The 21,815-nt window shown below is 35.4% G+C and overlaps 1 protein-coding gene across 15 annotated transcripts in view; it reads left to right on the forward strand.

Moving 5' to 3' along the window:
- Positions 1 to 21,815, forward strand: part of GRB14 (growth factor receptor bound protein 14) — a 66,272-nt gene that overhangs the window by 13,604 nt on the left and 30,853 nt on the right. For 12 of the 15 annotated variants that reach the window (XR_010832450.1, XR_010832449.1, XR_010832452.1 and 9 more), the window contains exon 3: positions 5,988 to 6,155. The exons of 1 other annotated variant lie outside the window; for it this stretch is intronic. Coding sequence is in view for 8 of the 14 variants with exons in the window: in XM_066999753.1 (XP_066855854.1) it covers positions 5,988 to 6,155 (168 nt within the window). In the remaining 6 variants the exon portion in view is untranslated. Of the gene's footprint in view, positions 1 to 78; positions 425 to 3,515; positions 3,674 to 5,987; positions 6,156 to 21,815 lie in introns of those variants that run through there. 2 more of the 15 variants (XM_066999761.1, XM_066999763.1) reach the window with 2 other exon arrangements.

Consider the following 21,815-nt stretch of genomic DNA (forward strand, 5'->3'; position numbering starts at 1 on the left):
TTAAGGGTCTTGCTTGTGATGCTGAAGATGAAGGTTTAAATCCTTTCATCAGTTTGAAGTGGTCTGGATAGGAAGGCCTTGCTCTAAATAGAGCAAATCTGTCTTTCTCTGGTGTTTTAATAACCAATAATTTTGGAAAAAAAAAAAAAAGAGATTTCACAGTTTAAAAAAATAATCTGTAGTATTCTGAAAGGTGCTAGTATATGATTAATTGCTTTTGTCATGATAAATCCGTTTGAGCTTACTGTATTCAGGTAACTAGAGAACGTGGGACTTTCAAAGGAAGTTTGTGGGTTGTCACCTCTGGGCAACTCACTGGGTGATGAGATTCACTTTTACCCAAGTGTCCACAAAACTACTCATTGGTATGATCTTCAGATAGGATACTCCTCATTCATGGAAATCAGGAGCAACCAAGAGAAAGGTTTGTTCTGTGTGTGTGCTTTTTTTTTTTTTTTCGTTTTTTTTGGAAATAAGATCAAAAAGGAGTTGAAAGGATTTTGGAAAAGTGCTCCTTTTCAGTTACTTCTTATAAAATTTTGTACTTTATCCTTTGTACTTCTGCCCATGAGACAATGACCTTATTAAATAACATTGAAGATTAAACATTAGTACAAGTCAAGTATCATAACTTTGTTCTTTTCTACCAGGCATTTGGCAATCAGATAGAAGATTTATAGTATGAAAGATAAAGCCAGTCTTGTAACATTCCTGTTATGCTTGGGCAGTAGCTGGCAAAAGTGGATGGCAGGAATAGAATTTATGGAAAACTGGAATTTATAACTACTTACTGTGTCAATCAAGCTGTATAGAAGATATAAGATACTCTAAAGCAATAGGTTACCGGAACTGCTGAAGGATGAACTAATAATAGTTGGGTGTTCCTTTTCTCAAATCCAGAATAAATTTATAAACAGCAATTACTCAGCTTTTCAGGCCCAAATAAAGGGAATTTATAGGATAACTGCAAATAAGCAATACATACGTTGCTGGAGAGGAAAGGAATGAATATGTCTAGGCTTTTTCTAGAGAGCTACTGTGGAGAAGTGATGGAAAAATTACTCCCAGTCTTTGTATTTGGGGCTTATGCATTGGTACAAACCTTATATGATTGTTATCCACTTTTAAAACTCTTCCAGGAGCATTACAGTTTTGAATTAGGATTTGTATTTACCTAAGTATGAAAATTGCCATGTGGGAAGTTACTCATATCGACTCCTCTAAATAAGATTTAAGAGAATATTTACTGTTGTGACTCTGAGATAAAACACATTTCCAATTCAGTCTAAGCAGTCTGAACATACAGTGAAGAAAATACATTATTTGAGGAGCTTCCTCACTTGCATGACTGACTGCTGTCATTGGTTGATTTCTGTGTAGCAGATACTAACGGGGCGTCTGCTTTTCAAATGAAACTAGCTCCTTCAGAACAGGAACATATGGAGAGAGTAAAACTGAAGCCAGTGATTCAGTTGTGGCACAAGAAGCTGCCTTACGTATCTTTGTCCGCTCACTTTCTTCCTGCAACATGTTCTGGTTGCTAAATGCATTTTCCTTTGAAAAACTATGACTTGATAAGAAAAGTGTTTTCTAATACAACCAGTTTGTAATCTTGAGTGTCAATAGTGTCTGAGATTTTTAATCTGAGAATCTGGTTTTGTGTATGTGTAAGGGTCAGTTTGACCCATAACTGTAACCAGGAGGAAGAAGGAAGCTGATGAATGGGTTAGTAATTCAGGGACAGCATTAAAAAGGAGTTCAGAGTTTGTGCAGTACATGCTGCTTTGCCAGCAAAAGAACAGCAATCCACTGAGAACTATGAAATTACAAATTTGGAGATGGCTTTTCAGTGCAGGGTTTAGGATCTGCAGTTATCTTGCTTTGCCATTAAACTGCTCCATCGTGGTGTGTTCTTTGTAATGCCTACCTCATACATGGAAAGGCTGAAAGAGGAAGAACTGAATCTATAAATTGTGCTAGTTCTGTTTTTTTTTTTTAATTATTTTTATTTTTAAGCACGTTATTCTCCACATTATTCTCAAAATAGAAGTATAAAATAGGTGGATAATTGTATGAAGAGACAGAAAAAGAGCGATGATGGTGCAAACTTCACTGTGAAATCCCTAGACAAGTTATACGTATGTTGCTTTACAGGTAATATAGTCTGTTTTAAAGCAATCATTTCTGCATAGAATCAGTTATTATCAACCCTCTAAGAGGGTGCACTGTATGTTCTGTTTTGAGGAATAAGACCTTGTTAAGTTTCTTTGTGTAAGGGACTACAGGAATAGAAAGGCTCACATCACTTTGAAGCATTTTTTTTTTCCTGTGGGATAGTCCTATTTCAGCTGTAAAAAAAAAAAAAAAAAAACTTTTTTTTTTTATTTGACAAACCTATGCAAGAAATACCCTATATATGTTTCCATGGTCATATTGATGGTATAACTGATTCTTGCTCTAGTAGAGTGACACAAGTCACCATTTGTGCCAAGCAGACATGAACACGAATGCAGACTGTACAACAAATAACCTACCTGGCTTCACATTGGTCTTGTGTAATAATCTTCTGATTTAGCTTAAAGGAAAAATGAGTATAAAAAAATAGTGTCAAAGTTTTTTTTTTTTTTTTAACCTTAATGAATTTATGTTTTCTGGATTTTATTTTTTCATCTACAGAGGCAAAAGCTGTCTCTGCTTTGCTTGTTACTTATAAATGCCCACATTCCTGTTATGTCTGCCAGAGCCAGGAATAAAATCAGCTGTTGTGACTCCATATCCAGTGCCTTAAGTACAACACTGACCTTCCTCTGCTAGCAGGATATCTGTGTTACATATGTTGTTATAAAGCATGTATTTGGAACAGCTAACTCTTACTAAGAGCTGTTCAGTTCTTATCCACTCAATTTAGTCATGCTTTCTTTAGTGGCAAGAAGTAGAAATTGTTTATATTTTGAAGTATCTAAAAAGTATCTGAAGAGAGTTTTTAGAACTATATCTGGTAACTGAGTGACAAAAATAGGAGTGAAAAGCTGCATAAACAAATTCATTTTTACAGAGCTCTCAAACAAGTGAGCTGGATCTGATTTCCTTCTTGTCCACCAGAATTGTTTGCATACCTGCCATGGACAAGCCAAGCCTTTCACCTGTAGAAAAGAAAGTGATTATGTATATTTGCCTGAAGGCATAATTGGCTTTCAGAGCCGTCTTTTATCTCACATCTATCAACTTGGCTTTCAGATGGTGAACTGACTCTGCAAGGCTTGTCCTCAGAAGTTGAAATGTCATTAAAAGAAATAAAAAATTATTAACTCAGTGTTTGTGTTTGGAAATGTAAGAGTTGAAAGTATTTCTTGATTTTCCTTTGAGTATCTTTGGTGCATCTGATGTGTACAGTCATTAGTAAATGACTGTAGAATTTTCTCTTTTGTTGTTTAAAATCAAATCAGATCTCGATATTGGCTTTTTGAAACAAAAGTGAGACACAACACTTAGGTGTTTGCTTACTTTCCAAATAGGTCTGACCTGTATATCTGGCTGGAGAAGATAAAATATAGATAGTCTCACTGAGGAAAATAATTCCCTGCTTCACCTTGCAGACAAATAGGTCAGTATTATTCATAGAACATAAAGCTACATGTGCTTTTGAAGAGACAAGGACCTTCAATACCCAGGGGTAAGAAAAAAAGGCTTGGGCTATTTTTGTTTCTTTCCCAATAAAGCCACTAATGCAGCGCACCAAGATTTACAGTTACTGTTTCCCAAACTTTTTTTTTTTCCATAAGATCCAAGGAAAAAAGATCATAAGGGGAGTTTTATAGTCTAGTGCTGCAAATACGTACATGTATAATATTCCTGGGAGTAGAATTCCTACAGGATCAGGCTCTGGTACTGCAAGTTGTTTTCTGAATCTTACCGCAAAATTTTGAAGTCATGCTATAAAATCTTGAGAATATGTGCTCATAGGAAATAAAAGCTGTGTGCCTGAAAGGTAAAAACCTAATTGCAAACATTTGTCATAGCTATCCCTAGTGGAAAAGAATGTTACAGAATTAACACACAATTATTCTGGAGATCATGTTTATTCTTCTAATTTCTCAAAACAATCTTAAGAGTTTTGGACTGGAGCTTCAGAGCGAAAAATAGAAGTAAATAAGTGTATAGTTTGTAATATCTAGAAGATTAATTACTATGAATTTGCTGCTGCTATAGACTCGATGTAAAATGAGTCAAATTTAAAAATGAATGCTTATTATTGAGACATGAAAATGGCTAATATTTCCTGTATTTTTCCCTGATTTGATGGCTTTATTAAAAGCTCTTTACTTAAAGCTAACTGAACAAGGATTAAATGTCTGTTTCCAAACAAATTCTCTTTATTACTTGGTATGAGTTTCTTGTCATTTTTTTTTCGCCCTGTATGTCACAGTCAAGGACAACAAGTTTTGAAAATTTAGGAAAATATTTGTCTTTACTTCCTATTCTTTGCTAGTGATTTATCACTATCTGAGCTGCAGGTAAAAATACCAATGAATTGCAAGTTGTGTTTTTGGGGAGAGAGTGTTTTGTTGTTGTTGCTCTAGTTTTTTCTTGTGTTTACGGAGTTTATTTTGTTCATCAACAGAATATACCTGAAATCTACTGATTTTAGGATTCAGGAAGGTAATCTAGCACAGGAATAAATGTTTTGAATCTATGAAATCTAAAGTATCTGACTGGTACCAGTAATTTGTTATGTAGTTTTGCCACTTACAAAACTCTCACAACAGCAAATTACATTAAATCACATTGTTAATCTTTAAATTGCTGGTATGTAATTTCTTATGTCCGGGAGCCAAGACACATTTTGAGATTACTAAAGGGTGTGTTTGTATCCAATTAGGGAAAAACACTATCAATGTGTTAAGGTGAATTGTGGCATGGGTTGTTTTTAATATTTTCCAGATCAGTTCTCAACACCTCTAGTATGTCTAATTAATGTGTACTAAATAGTTTCTTTGGAGTAACTTTCTATGAAACTATAGTAGTCTGCATAACTGGTATCTTATTTTTTGAAATGTTACAAATGCTTGATATGAATCATTTTGCAGAACGACTGCAGCCTTAACCTATGGTAAGCAAAGTTTTTGATATGAACTGCTTGATCAAGAATTGTAAGACAAATATCCGATATCACAGTTCTAACATATTTAATTATTTGGTTTACAACAGAATTTTGCTTACTCATGCTGCATAAAAACAGAATAGAAAACTTATTTCTGCTATTAAGCATGACCCTTAGAAAAGATTATAGATTACCTCATGTAAGCAATGAAGAATTTTTTTGACATAAAAGGAAAGAAAAAACTCAGACTTTCTTGGTTGAGATTAAGCAAATTAATGAAACCAGACTTTTTATTGAGATACTTAATGCATAAAGTACATAAGTCCTGTAACATTTTACCTATCACTTTTCCAAGCCTTTGTGTTGCAAAGGTAGAAATTGCATTACTTTAAGTAAAAGGGGATTTTTTCCTCTGCTTTGAATAAAGATAGTTCTTTGATAAAGAAATGTGGAATGGATTCAGTGCACCTATTCTTATGCTCAGTTACCTTCCTGAAACTATCAGGAGCTCCTATCAGGAGCACTGATAAAGAAGCTTATTTTATTTGGTGAAAGAGACCAGAAAAAAACATCACTGCTGTAACCATTAGTGGTGGTTATAAAATGCTAGAATACAATCTTCAACAATTTGGTTTTCTTTTTTTGGACAATGAAGACAGGATTCTGTGTGATAGAAATGCATGCTGTTGTGCTTGTTTTTATAGACAGAGATATCAGTGTGGGCCTTCCCAAGGACAGAAGACAGGTTTTTAAGCTCTTTGGTTGGTTGATTCCTGGTTAGTCCTACCCCAGGGCCTTATGTAATTGCCTTTGAGTAGGATTGGATTCAGATAAACAGAGTGACATTAACTGCGTTCTCGCTCTTTTCTTTGCGCTGACTCTACAGGATTTGGGTTATGAGAAGTTAGGCTTCAAGGAATATTGCAAAGTACTTAGTTCTGTTTCATGGTACCACCTGAGTGAAGGTTGTCAAGTTCTAAGGAAAGCAGACATGAGTTTGTCTTCAAGAAGAGTGACATTGCCTGCAGTTATGCCAATAACTCTGCAGAAACGGGTATGGCATTTAAATCAATCTTGTAACTAATTTTATTTTGAGTTGATAATGCATTTGCTTAGTGTAAATAAACAGTGTTTTAAATAAACATAGCTATATTTATCTTCTATTTTTCTTGTGTAATAACTTTTATTTTCTGATATACATGTGAACATAATATTTATATGTATATATTTATGTATTTTTGTTACTGTGCTTTTTTCTCTGTCATAATTCTGTAATTTATGGAAGAAATTTGATTATAGATTAATGTAGTTCTTAAATATAAAGTATCATTATTGCATTTCAGAATATTGAAATATACCTCTGTAAAAGGATACAGTACTGATCTTAATGAAAGATAACTGGAGTCCACTTATACAGATTTTTGACCAGCTTTAAACACAACATACTTCTTCCTCACCCTCTCTGGATGGCATCTTAGTAGTGGATGGTTCATCATGTACTTTGGGAATCAGGGTAACACTGTACAGTGCTTTGCTCTAGCCACTGTAGCAGGTTACAGTGCTGGTGTAGCTGGCCTTTTTTTTTTTTTCTTTAATCTCACTAAAATGTGGAAGTAATACAAAATCATTACGCCTATGTACATTAGGGTTGCCTAGTGTAACTCTGTGCATTGGGGATGTCTGTAAAGTTTAAATATACATGATGTATGGCAATATAAATCTCCATTATGCTATTAAATGGTTCTTATCAGCAGTTTACATAGAACACAGCATATACTTCTTATGGCATAGGTCCAGTGGGGCTAAAATAGTATATGAATGCTTAGCTGTTACTGATTTAGGATTTGTTGTTCTTTCAGATTACTTTCTCACTTGAGTTGCAGAGGAAGCCCGTGGACATGCAGTTTCAGTGCTATCTTAATTACACGGTCATATATAACTTTTCTGGTATAGTAACTTTCCTTTCAGATTCAGATATGTGCAAGATGCATAAGAGAGAGATACTGTGTAAGAGCACTCTACAGAAATGATCTTAAAAAAAAAAAATAAAATTGAAGTTTAGCTTTTCAGATCTCACTCTTCCAACCCTGTGGTTCCCTGCCCTTCCTTTCTCCCTGCCTCCCAGTCCCCCTGCCCCTACCTCAAATCTTCAGTTGTCATAGTTTTATTTTCAGCTGTTATTTGGTTATCTGTATGTTAGGAAGATGAAGGTCTTTGTTCTTGCAGTGTGTAGTTGTATTGGACTCCTCTGTTATGCACAGAGCAGTGCATGGTGCTATGTGGGAGGAGAGAGATGTGTAACTTCACTCAGTCTAACATACTGAAGGCTAGGAAACTCAGTTTTAACTGTACTGTATATTTTAATGGATTGCGTTTCATTTTTTGCTGTTGAGAGATGAGCATCATTCTCTAAGCAAACTTAGAGTTTTGTTGTTCTCTACTAACGCATGGTGAGTAAGGTAGTTTTCTGTGCATTCTCTCCTATTTTAAAACACAGATATTTTCACACTACTATCAAATGGCCTATTGGCTTTACTTCTTTTATCTGTGTGCTTTGCAAGCCCAAAATAAAAATATTGGATGTGGGAGGAGGAAGCAGCACAGGATGTTGAATTAGGTAGGTAGATATTGGATTGCACACAGTTGCGAAAGTTCTCAGAGGTGTGTATCCTCCCTGAGGGCTCATTGTATGCCAAATTTGTGTCCTGTTTTTGCTCATGATGTTTATATTTGTGCCAGTAGAATTCCCTGCAAATGTATCTCCTCTCTCCATTCACAAGGTTCTTTTTGTTACTTCTATAGCACTACCCTAATTCCTGGAACTGGAATACTACAGGGAAGGAAGGCAGGCAGGAATGGGCAAGAAAGAGGCTAGCTTGTAAGGGATAGTATGTGTGCATGCATGCACATGTGTGAATTTGTTTTTTGTGGACATTAGAAACATAGAAATACAATACAGTCATAAACTGTTATTCTGGTATGTAGTGCCTTCAAATCAATTGCTCCAGATACTGCTTTTAAATAGTATTTCTGTTAAACATTGAAATTGGAGTGCTTTAAGTAAAAGGTGATCTTCAATTTCTATTTTCTATAATGTAAGAAGAACCTGGACATTGGCAATATAAAAATGTTATGTTAGTACTGCATTGTCAAGAGAAAATTCAGCATTAGTTCATAAGGTAATATTTTAGGCTATTGGTCATCCTCAATTATTTCTTTAATATAAGCATCAGTGTTTATGTAAGAAGTCTAGTTTAATTGTGGTACTGAAAGAATCTTTTTTTCCTCCCTCACAAAAAGTGACATTTTTTATTATTAATGTGATAATCTGGCTGTTATGCCAATTTCTTGAATGTTTTTTTCATTTTCATTCCAAGTAACTATTATGTTTTGTCAATTTTTTTAAAACTTTTTCTATTTTAAAATCAGGAAAGAAGTATATATCATAGTTGATCTATTTTATTCTTAAGTATTATATTTTTAACTAAAGCTACAGGGCCTCATTTAGATTCCAAGGGGTCTTTTCACACAGGCAGAAAAATGAGTTGCTTAATAAGCATGGGGAATTATGCATATCCAATATTAAAACCAGATTTATAGTGTTTATATAGACTAGACATATAATTAATCCAACACAGTTAGAGTAAGTGTCTTTTTTAATCTTTTGTGTGAATAACTCTTTACTCTTATAAAAATGTTTTTAAGAAATGAGATTTAAAAGGTCATAACACGTTCAAAACAATGTTTTACAGTCAGTTACAAATCACTTATTTATTCAAGATAAAAATCTGCAGGTCTGCTAGACTTGTTGTGTGATAAGTAGAAGAGTACTTAAGTGGCTGATGTTGGATGCAAGGTGTATAAACAGAATTGTTTTTTTCACAGCAGTTCGGAACTTCCTAGAACACTAGGTCACACAATGTTGGAAGGCCTTGTGTACACAGGTAGTATGCATTGCAGCTGAACAATTTCTAGTGATTCTTGAAGAGATCGCATAGTTTCTTTTTAATGGAAGAAATTTTAGATTGAATAGTTAGAAGAATAAATTGAATATGAGAAGAATGATTAGAAAATGAGCATTTGGTTTAGATTGCATGCTTATGACAATCCTGGATTTGAGCAGTTTTCAAGATACTCTTGGATCTTTCTTCCATCTATTTTTTTCTGGCCTGAAATCACACACTGCTTTAATGAACGCCCACCGCTCCCGCTAAGCAGAAATGGTCACTTAAGCCAAATTGTATTGAGAATTATCAATGTCCGTCTGCAAGGCTAGGAGTGTGAAAGTAATTTCTCAGTTTCGCATTTGGGTTCCCTGAGATGAAAGGCCAATGTGCTAATCCAGGAATTTTACATAAATGCACTTTAAGTGATATGGTAATAGTGCCATTAAATGGAAATATCTGGAGACAGACAAAGCATTCATGTATGCAGCATGTCCTCATAAGGACAGTTTGAAAAAATAGTCATTCAGAGATGCATAAACACCACCCATACCCTCTTTCTCTTTTGTACAATGTAATGAAAGAGTAACATCCTACAAAGATGTGAAAACACATGAGAAAAGAGATGGGTTTGACTGTGCTTTAAAGACTTTGGGAACAGTCGTCAGAAACAGTGATGGTTGAGGTGAAGCATTTTGAATCGCTGTTATATCTTATTTTTAATGGAATGTTTTTCTTCATGACTTGCTGGGAGGTGTGAGAGAAAATATTGGGAATAACCACTAGGTAAAGTAATACAATGGGCCTGACTGGAAATTCAGTATAGATTTAATGATCTTATTTAAATTACTGGGTTATAGCATCTGGATGTACTGATACTGGATGTGCAGAGTTTGATACAAATAGTAAAAGTTTTAAGCCTGAAGAAAGGTTGAGGAGCAGAAATACATATATGTATGTATATATATAGGAATGGGCAGAGACACAAACTCCATGCAGGAGATGGATAGTTAGTTTTTGAAAGAAGTTTGCTTAAAATTGCCAGAATGGGAAGCTAGTATGTAGTCTCAAGGAAAGGTCTTGCCATCTTTGTGGCAAGTAACATGTACTAAGATAGCTGCGCTTATTTCCTCTTGATAATACATAAAAACTGCGTGGAACTATTTCTACAGGTGCTTACCTCTTGCCTCAGATGTTTGTCTTAGGGAACATACAAATTTCATGTAAGCTATGAAAGGATCATCTGCCTCAGATTCAGTAATCTGTAATACTGTAGTTGCAGATATTAAGTTACCTGTTCATGACAGAGTCTGACGTGATTTTGGAAGTTGTTTGTGGATGATAAGGAAGGAGGAGGGAGGCACAGTAGCATTTCCTCTTTGTGGAAGAGGTCTGGTTATGCCTCGTTAAGCCCCGGAACTGTTAAGGAGAGAGCTACTGACAGGGCTTCCTTAGGGGAAGTGTCGCAGCACTTTTTCTCACGAAGGTTTTGGCCAAGCAAATCTAGATCTGATACTATACTTTAGGAAGGTTCTGGGACCAATTTCTGCTTTGAGAATGCATTCTTTATTCTCAAACAGTCACGCACCACTTGACCAGTCATACTTACTGGTTTCATGTTCTTAGAAGCAGTAAATTTTTTGTTCTGTATCAAAATGATCCCACAACATATAAATGAAACCAAAATGGGACTAACTTTACTGAGGGGGGTGGAGTGGGAAGGTGTGGGAGGGGATAGGGGGACCTACCCTGTGATATTCCAGTCCCTATGAGCAATCAAATTTTTTATAATATTTTTATACAAAACCATCAATGATCTTGGAATTTAAAATGCATATCACTATGTTGCATATTGCCAAGAAAGTTAGGGGTGTGTGTGTATGTATAAGAGAGTGAATAATGAGTGTGCAGAGCTTTTAGAAAGTCTTTTAAAAACCTTAGTGGTTTAATACACTTGGTCATTACTTGTCCCTTGTATAGTATGACAAGGTTTAGAGGCACAATTAACGTTGCACTCTGTCTCCTCTCTGTCTTCAGTTCTTGAACAGACCTTTGATACATTTTTCAGTTACTTCTTGACTTCTTTGAACATCTAACATCCTTCATACAGTAACCAAGGAAATTGGCTGTGTTTAGTGCCCTACTCTGCTCATAATCCTTTTCTGTTGGCAGAAAATCCTTTGGAGGAAGAAAGAAAAAACAAAAAAACCCAGCTTTTTCATCAATTGAAGAAAGTACTTGGCCATTTTCTAGCTCTAGAACTTTAGTCTCCTCTTGAATAAATTAGGCTTCAAGAAGTCAGAACTTGACCTTCAGACTGTATTACTCAGCCCTGAAGTGAATCAAGAGTCATTGCCAAATAGTTATTTCTACTGGTAGTAAATCCTTTATTTATTATGCTGCATTGTTTGTGAAGGGAGAAACTTAACATACAGCACACTAGGTACTAGTGACAGTCCTATGCTAAAAATCAAATTTTCCATACTGATGTTACATGTCTTTTCTGTGTGCCTTTCAGCATGCTATGATACATAAGCAAATACCTGAAAAAATAGAAGATTTTATTTACTTTTTGATAAAATAGAGAAATACTAATACGTACAAAGAAAATGTGTCACCTTGCGCCAAGGAATTACTCAGATCCAAGCTCTCTTGATTCCTTATTTCCATGCTATTGCTATGGGTACTGCCATGCTCTGCACAGCCCAACTCCTTGTTTTTCTGCTTTTGAGTCAGGAACAGAGGCAGGACCCATCCCAACAAAATGCCTGCTGCCTTAAGGACTTTAAAAAAAAAAAAAAAAAAAAAAAGAACTTATGACTGTATGATCAAAACTTTTGAATCAACATAAATTTATTCTAACACTGAAGATTTTACCTTGCTTCCAGTCCATCTTAGTCTCTTACAATTGGCATTGTCTTCCTGAACCTTCTTTTTCAAAGTTGCATGTATTCAGTTGCTTTCAATCCTTTATTTATGATTACATATTTCAGAGCAACTTGTTTTCCGTAGCTTAAAGTAGTTACATGAGAAGAGATTTATTCTGGTACAGTGTATAATGGGTGCCTAGGGAACAGTAAAAAACAAGATAAGTCAAACTTTTTAAGAATACATACCCAGCTTTTTGAGCCAGAGTTGCAAAGTCTATTTGTGTGTTTGCTTAAGAGGTGGAAGTTTTACTGGATGTGAGGCTCTGAACCCATACAGACTCAAAGAGATGAGGAGTCTTTTACTCCTCATTTGTATTCTATCCAGTAACATATTTCATCTCCTCTCTCTGGCACATCATAAGCTCTGGGAGGTCTTGGACTACTTACTTATAGCTCTACCAGTACACATGCTGGGACTTAAAAAAATGTTAACCTGGGGAGTCATCCTTTGTTTAATATGCATTGCACTTCCCTGTGGTTAAAACTTTGTACTGCTTGTTTCTTTGCAGATACCTTTTCCATTTGGCACCACTAAAAATCTTAGGAGGGACTGGAGGAAGTGTTCAGCTGACATCTGTAGTGCTTTTCCTTTATTTCATACTGGAATCCTCTTTCTCTTTTGCTCAGCATACTGTGCTTTCTTTGCAGTCTTTTTCATTACTCTTGTTGAATGTTGTATCATTTCTACCTCCAACCTCTGCCCTAAAATAACATCATGCTTTCTTCTTGGACTGCTTAGGCTTATTTTCTAAACCAGTTAATTCCCTTCTCCAAGATTTTAGCAATTAAATGGTATCTAGACTGAATAGCAGTTGGAGCCCTCTGCTTGTCTTGTATTAGCATAACAGCCAGACATAAGTAGCTCATCAAATTATCCACCAGCTGCATATGCAAGCTCTGTGTTGTTGATTTTCCTTCAGTTGTATTGATTTTAACTATTGTTGGATTGGTGTCTGTCACCACACTTCTGAGTATCCTGTTTGATAAGACTGCTATATGTATTTTGTGTTATGAGCATTCTATGGTGATCTGAACGTGGACTGTGTATGGTAAAAAGAAGAAACAGCCAGACAGCCCAGAAGACCTCTGGAAGTAGGTTATCACAGCATGTGAAGAGATGAAAAATGTACTGGTGACTTCCCAGTTCTCTTGTGTGATTGAAGACTGTTCAGTCTACATACCTCATTTTCCTTTTAGAACACATGGTTACAGGTAAATATTGTCAAAATATATTGGATTACCGAAATGATTAGTTTCTATTACAACATCATCCTTTTAAAATATTCTTTTTGTTCCACTTGTTTTCATGACTGTTTTGCATTAGATGACTATCAAGTTTTGGCCTTTAATACAGGAACTAAATTCCATGCCCAGGTGCTCCCTGTAGTGGCTTGGATTTGTCAGCAAAATTTGCCGACAAATCTGTATTAATGTGACAGTGTCTAGTTGAAAGTTTTGCATGGCTTGGGTAGGCTTGCTAGCTTTATTACAGGATTTACACTTTATTTGGATTTTATGCCTTGGCTTCAGGGAGCAATACTATGTGAATGAAATGAAAGATGTTTGAAAGTGCTGAAGGATAAAACATCCTGTCAGGATAACTATTCTACAGCAGTCACACCTTGCTGTTATATACCAACAGTGACTAGAAACAGATGCCCAGAGACAGTACTGGGCTGCGAGATTGCTGTAGTCTGACCCAGCAGAGCAGTTTTCATCACTGAAATTTACCAATTCAATTACCAAAAGGCAAAGTACTTGGAACAGGTTGCTCAAGGATGCTGTGGAGTTATCGTCGCTGGGGGTGTTTAAGGAAAGGTTAGAGGTGGTACTTAGGGACATGGTTTAGTGAATGATATTGGTGGTAGAGTGGATGGTTGGACCAGATGATCTCGGAGGTCTTTTCCAAACTTAATGATACTGTGATTCTGTGGTTTTAAACCAACTATTTAGTATGATGGATTAACCTACATAGCCTTTGTCATATTTGCTCTCAACATTGCTTGTACCACTCTAGAAATTCTGTGAAAATTTCCAAACTGAATTTTCTTAAGCTGAAAACCTAAAACTCAGTCTTACTGAGTCTACAGACTTTTTTCCTCTAGTGACCTTCAAGAGAATACTTAAGTAATAAAGGCAATGACAAAGGTATTCTTAGACTTGAAGCTGTGTTGTAGTTCAAGCCAGAACTTTTATATAAAACAAATTGTTTAGAGTCTTAGTCTTCCTCTGTTTCAGCAAGAGATATGCTCTGCTGAGAAACCAGCAACATAGCGTGAAAACCCTGGTAGAAACAATAGGTACTTCTTTTTATAGCTGGTATCTCTTCAGAAACATAGAGTGCAGCCAGAATGTGGCAGTAACAGATTTGCTTTCTCTTGTGCTGGAACACAGCATTCTATTTATCTCTGACAAGCGAAGGATATGTTGGACAAACTGAACTATTAAATACAGAAAGCCTCATTTAAATAATGTTAACGCTTTGACACAAATAGGGACAAGCTAGTCAAACATAAGACTGATAACATTCTGCCCTTAACTTTGTTGTACACAGAAAACAAAAAACACAGGTGTATTTTAGTGGCTTTATATAAAAAAATTCATTTCCTCCCCTGATCTTTGTATATGACTTCTTTGGAAGGTGCAGTAGTATGTCAATAATTTCTACCATATTTCTAGTTTGGAGGGATAATGAACACTGGTGCTTTGAGAACCATTTTTATTTTCTGTTCATTTTCCATTTCACAAACATTTTTTTAAAATGAAATATGGAAGTTCCTCCTTCAAGTCAGATTCTTTGAATCTTCTAGTATAATATTTCAATCCCCTCCCTCTTTTTAAGTCTTGTTAATCTAACTGTATATTTGTCCATATGGTAAGTGTATTCTGAGTGGTGTTATGGTGTGCAGTAAAATATAATGTTGTGTATTATTATTAAATATATAAAGCTATGTAAAGTTGAGACAGCAGTTGACGTGGAAGTAAAGGACTTAAGATGCTAAGTAGCATAAGTTTGCCAATAGGACTAGTAAGCTGTTCATTTCCACCTATCTAACCTGTTATATTAGCACTAAATTAACTTTTAATTAAAAAAAGTTTGCTTGAAAGTATGCTGTTATTAGCCCTAATGCAATAATCAAGTCCAGTCTGAATATTGTCTTCGAATCAACCCATAGATTTTAAACGTTTGTCACGAAGGACAAAATACAGGGGAAAAATATGGAACCCTTAGCCACTAGCAAGATGACTTTTGTACCTTGCTAGTTATTTTAGCAATTATCTATGCATTTTGTGTGAAATATTAAGGGAGCTCTCAGTGAAGATAGTGGGTCATAGAGCATGTACATTTAGCCTAAGTAACTTAAGCTTTGTACTGTGAACTGTATTGGCTGGACATGCTGAACAAGAGCATGGAGATTTTGACACTAAGACGTAGTGGTGCATAGGTAGAGGAGAGAATAGCCTGCATATGAATGTACTTGTTCTACAGTTGGATTATGTTATGTTCTCCAATGAATTTTAAAATTATTTTTCCTTGGTTAGAGAATTCTACTAAAGCTTTACTGGATTATTTTTCTTTTTTACTTATTTTTAGTGTATAGGAAGATACAGAACTGTAATTGAGATCTACATATCTATGTACTGGGTTTAAATTAACCAGGGGTCCATATGTACCATGCACTGAGATTGAGAAGTGATCTATGTTTGACTAGTTGGCTGTAAGTAAGAGGTACATGGAAGATGGAAATTGGGAAACTTCTACCTTTCTCAGGGCCAAGGTGATTTTTAGATACCTCTTTGTCAGATGTTAATATACACATTTAGCATTGCTCAGTCATATAATGAAAAATAACGAAGACTCATTTTTATCATGGCTTGTAAGACATGGGTTCTCCACTCTGATTCAGAGGTTAGCATGAGTGAGAGTCTGAATTTACTTGACTGTAACCAGCCATTCTAAAAATGAACGATTCATTTTAAATTTACCTTTATCCTGCAGTCTTTAACTCCATGAGTTCAATCTTCATGAAAGGTATTCTTTTCAAGGACTTTGGAAAAGTTATTGATGCCAATCAATGTGAATTACATTAAATCACCGAGATTTTTCAGAAGTATGGTGATTACTGTAAACCATTCTACTAAATGCTTTGAACAAGATGAAGAAAATTTTAAGAGTGGATTTTTTCTAGGAAGAGACAAAGTAGGTATGGTTAGTAGATCCTTACCTATCTGCCTGACAACAGTGTGTCACAAATTCACAATGCAACACCCCAAAATTAATCTGCTGCAATGTTCCTTGTGTAGCAGATGGTCTTTTCCTCTTTCCCAGGACTCAACAGAAGTTTATATGCCATCTTCATCAGATGAAGGAAGAGATGGAGTGTCAGCCTCCATTTATGTTAGGATAGACTGAGGTTTGCCATTTAAGTTTCTTTACATTTTAGAGAGTATAACCTTATTTTAACTGTTTGTTGTTTGCTTTTTCATTTCCAGTTTCCCTTCTTTTTAAAGTATGAGTTTGATTTCACATGTAAAGAGTAGATCTGGGAATATAATCCTCCAAAGTCATTGTGAATAATTAATGCAAATAAATCATTTAGCTACTCTGCAGTGTGTTTATCTTGTATAAGTGATCCTTTGGCTGCTGAATCATCTAGCAAACCTGCTAATTCTCTTTGATTTCTGCTATTCCATGGAATTCTATTTGATTTTTTTTGTCAATGATGTTTAAATTCCCTCACAGTTTCCTAGTTATTCATTCACATATTACCAGTTGTACTTGAAATGCCTCTTTAGCTGCTCTTGTTTGGAATCTCCATCATCTGAAAAAAAAAAATCACAAAACAACCCCCCCCAAAAAAACCCCCACAACTAAGAGAGGCAGAATATTTTGAGACTCTGTATTTAAATAAATTGCCCTGTACTCCCCCTCCACTTTATTTATAAATTTGTGCATTTTTTAAGGGCTTTATTGTGGTTTTTACTTCACTTTGCATTTTTTACTCTTGCTTTGCTTCTTTGTGGTGAAGGTTGGTGATGGTGACGAATCTTTCACTTGCAGTGTTTAATCTGTATGTTATTTACTATTGCAATTCCTACTTACAGTGTACTGAACTTCACAGTGTAATTGTTGGTATTTAGTGGTCTAATTATAGTAACTTTTTGAGCAAAGTTTCATATAACTATAGCTAATAGTTAAGAATAATCTCACTTTTTTTCTCTAAAAATAGTTGTAGTATGAGTTAATTGTCTGAAGCGTGGAAGTTGCTTTCTCTAGACCTTGCCTTTTGTTCAGTTTTATAAGAAATTCTGAAATATTTTATAACTTTTTTTTTGCTTCTGTTGACCAATATTGTAAAAGTGTATGTATAAACTTCAGGATTAAATAATGATATTTATATTTTAACTTTCTTGCTGTCTTTCAAACCTTGTTTCTCTTCAGTTTTACTGACGTTGTCTTTGAGATGATTGCTTGTCAGCATTGTCCTCATTCTGCCATTTTTTTTAACATCATAATGTGATTGTCATAACCTTAGTTTGAAAGAACTTTGCTGGTATATTTTTGCACATAGCTTATTATAATTTGTAGATCTGCATAATTTAACCTCCTTTTTATAATACAACATATTTACACATCTAAAGCAGTAGTCATATGAGGAAGTCTAAGTGCTTTACAAATCTTAATGTGTTCAATCTGTTACCCTGCTGTACAGAAACAGATTTCATTTCCCTTGCCCCTTTTTACAAAAAGGAAACTGAGGGACTAATATTGATTTGCCCAAATTCAGATGAAAAATGCCTATTTTGAAACTCAGAATAGGACCTTTTTTGTGTACAGTAAATCTCAAATAATTTTGTTACTTCTCCATATTGCTGTTCAGATTTTTGTGTGCATGTGTGATTTTTCCATTCATAGAATGGTCAGTCTCATGCTGGATTGTGGAGGACAATGCTAAGGGTCAAGCAAAGGGGGGTGATTGTATGGGCTCAATGGTATAGATTGCCAGATTGCCATACTAATTTGTCAGAGGGCTTTCATAGAAAATGAACAAAAATTGTTTTAGTTGATAATGTGCCTATTACTCAAAAATGTTTAAATTCATGGTACCTTCTAACATAATATCCTAACAGAATGTTTGTTTGGTAAATCTTGGAAAAATTCAATGTGTTTTAGGTCATGGTAGGAAAAATAGGTAATTTTCTTAGACTTTGTACTTCCTTTCTTTGCACCATGGTTTCATTGCAAGACAGAGACTTAATTAATTATTAGTACATTTAAATCTTTGGTGCTTTTTGTGGGACCTTAACTCAATCTGTCCATAACAGATAAATGTGTACAAAGTTTACTTTTGGTCACTTGGGAGAGCAGTTATTCCTCCTTCAGGAAGCTACTTCCTTCTTTGGTATTTTCAGTCATTGTTGTCTGTGAGTGGAGTCTTAACTTATGTTCAGTTTTGTTAACTACAAGGTGCTCAACTTCCCCTTTAAAGGGATTGATGGTCCTACTGTAAAAGATGATGGTTTCATTTAATTTCATGTCACTTCTAGAGTGTCCAATCTACCTATCTTGGCTGTTTTTTTAATCAATTTTCTGTTGTGTACCTTGAGAAGAAAGCAAGGCATTTTAGAACATCAGAGCTAGAGAATAGAAAATGTTGCTGGCAGGCTGATCTTAAAATTTCCCTTCCAGAGGTTGATAAGAATAAAGGGAGTCCATGCATGATAGAGATTTGAAGTCTAATGTTCATGTCACTTAAGCTACTGGTTATATATGTTTCTGTATGGGAAGTGTTCCTTATGCCTCTTGAAGCTATACTCTGTTTCAGGTAAGAAGTCAGGATTCTTTGTAACCAGGTTTTCACATAAGTTTGTCCCAGATTTGCCTTCTTCCCCCATGTACATGCTTTCCGGTAATTGTCCCTAATCAATGGATGACAGTTCTTGCCTGCCCAATTGTACACATTGACAAATCTGCACAGAAATCATGCAGTGACTTGTGAACCATCCTTCAGAAGAGAGGGGGCATCGCAGGGACATCTACAGGACAAATTTTTGAAAGCTCATGATGTGGCAATGGAGTATAGTTGCTTTGCAATGAGCAGCTACAGTTAATCATTGTATCATTTTAAAAAAAAATATTACAGATATAGACTTCTACAAACTGTAAGAATCCTTTCAGCCTTGAATTTTCCTTTTTGGAAGAATAGTGGAAGCTGGCCTTCTACCTGTAGTCTAGGGTATTTGAAGGGGAAGTCTTGCATTCACACAATTAACTTTACCAGCATGCTGTTTTTTTAAATTAATTGACTTAACCTGTCCTTGAATATTTTTATGAATCCAAAGTTAGCTTGCTCTTATAAAAAGGCTCTCTAAAAAGAAGTCAGACTAGAAGTTGTAAAATAGTTCCGAATGCTAGAAATTTCCAAGTTCAAATACACTTCAATTCCAAGTTCAATACACTTCAATTTCCAATGTCAAATACACTTCAAATTCCTCTATCATCTGCTAATACCAATAAGTTACAAGAATAAAAAGAAAACAACAACAACGACAAAGCTTTGTCTACCAGGGAGCAAGATTGGAAGTTTGGGAACAAACAAATAGGCTGTTAGTTAATACTAATGACAGAGGTTAGCATTTTATCAAGCAGATCTCTAGGGATGTCTGGCACCCTGGAGTATAAGACTCTTTAAGGGCTGATGTTGCATACAATAACTCTGCATTGTTTTGTACTTACATTATGTTTAACATAAATGTGACTGAAATTGTAATGTTCTATTCATGGAGAAAAAAAGAGGAATGGATGAGCTAAAATTAGATACCTGTATCTTTATAAATAGAAGTGGCCTGCTATATGTTTAAAGGTGCTGGTCATCCATTGATTTCATGGCCATACAGTTGCAATCAAAATCTTGTAACTCAGGTTATTTGATGTAGGCACCTAAATATGGACTCCATGTTCTCCACGCTTCTTTTTCTGTTGGATCTACCTGGATTTTTTTCACAAGTCAGGACTTAGTTTGAAATATAAAACTGCTCAGTGCAGGGTATGGTCTTTCCATATGTTTGTGTCATTTCTGCAGATTGGAACTTCCAGAACAGATGGCTTGAAAATTCTGAAGAATCAGAGACTTGGACACCCTCTCTTAAAAATCTGTGGAACACATTATTTAATTATTGTAGTGGAGATGATGGTTGAGAGTGGAAGGAGACTTGAGAAAGTTGAGTCCAGCTTTCTCTTGCTCCTCCCACACTGATTACCTTATATGCTCTTTTACTTATACCCCTTTTCTTTAAGCAGTTTCTGATTTTTTTTTCTCCTAATTATTTCCTGCTCTGATAGTGTCTCCTTTCTCTCTTCTATGTTAAATCCTGTTACATTTTTCAACACTGATTTTACATTCTGAGTTAAGATGATGAGTGAAATAGAAACAAAAATGTATTTTATTTTGAAACAACATTTCTTAGCAATAGAATTTTTGGAGGAGTAAAGGTGAATTGCATGTGCTTTTGGGTTCTTGGTTGATTTTTTAATATATTGAAAAATGGAAAGAGGATGGGTAGGAAAGCTGTACCTCCTTGCCAGGTCCCATAGGCAATGAAAATGATTGATGCTTGTCCTGCTCAATCTTGTGCTTTCCTCTTTTAAGAAGATCTTGGAGTTGCTGATTTCTTACTTCTGGTGGCTTAAATGGAAGCTATTGAGATGTTTCTTCTGGCCTTGGGAATAGCTAAAATCTGTGTATTTATGAGTTAGACAGGAAAGAAGATTTGAGCACAATGGAGGCAACTTTTTTTTTTTTCTCTCCTAACAGTCTTCTAATAAATATAGTCAAGGCAAAATACATGGCTGGCTATAGGACAAAGCTTGGGACTATATGGTAATGAAAATGAATGATAGCTTGTTCTCAACCAGCATATCTTTTCTTATGTGATACTTTTGAGAAAAAAATTAGGGAAAAAATGAGAGATAGGATGACTGATCAGACTAATGCACAGTGATAACTGCTAATAAAAGTAAAGAAGTGGTCACTCAAGCATTCTCATCCCTATAAGAGGTCAGCAAAATTGCATCTTTAGCATAATCCTGCCACCCTTTAACTCTTAGAGCATCCTCTACTTCTGGCAAGAGAAGTATCTATTGCATCGTATTTGCAATGAAACAATGGAAAGCTGACTTGATTTTTTTTTTTTTTGTTTCACTCCCCATGGAAAAAAATATGTTCCCAGCAAATCCTACGCTAGACGTTGCTTCAAACATACAGCAGAAAGTGCGGACAGAGCAACTTTTTCTAATTAAAATCCCCTCAAAGGTCACTCTAACTGATGAGATTTACACCATCACATTCAATTCATTAAACTAAAACTGTAACAAAAGTTCAGAAGGGTCTATTAGGTGACTGCCTGTCTGCTGTCTCCTGCTGTATTTGAATCTCTTGCAAGGAAGAGAAAAAGGGCACAGCATTTGTATTTTATAAAGTAGCATGTAATAGCTATGAGCTGGGGTGATCAGTTGTCGTAGACTTGCACAGGATTTATTTCCCTATACTGAGAAAGTCAGGTGAGAGAACTCTCAGAGTACAGACACTTTTTTTTTTCTCCTGTTGCTGTTGTGTTGTATTGTTTTGTTTTAGTTGTGCTGCTGTAGTCCAAGGCCACCTCCAAGGCTTCCGTCTCCCCAAGTTGAATGGCCGCAGGCAGCTCATTATCATGGCTTGTGTTGCTGTCTTCAGCATTTTAAAATGTCTTTTCCTATTTCTTCAGCAATAAGAGTCTAGTCATCTGCACCCCGTGTCTTAACCCTTTTTAAAAGAGTTTCTCTAAAAATCATCCATCAAG

This window comes from Anser cygnoides, chromosome 6 (genome assembly GCF_040182565.1).
Source record: "Anser cygnoides isolate HZ-2024a breed goose chromosome 6, Taihu_goose_T2T_genome, whole genome shotgun sequence".
NCBI lineage: Eukaryota > Metazoa > Chordata > Aves > Anseriformes > Anatidae > Anser > Anser cygnoides.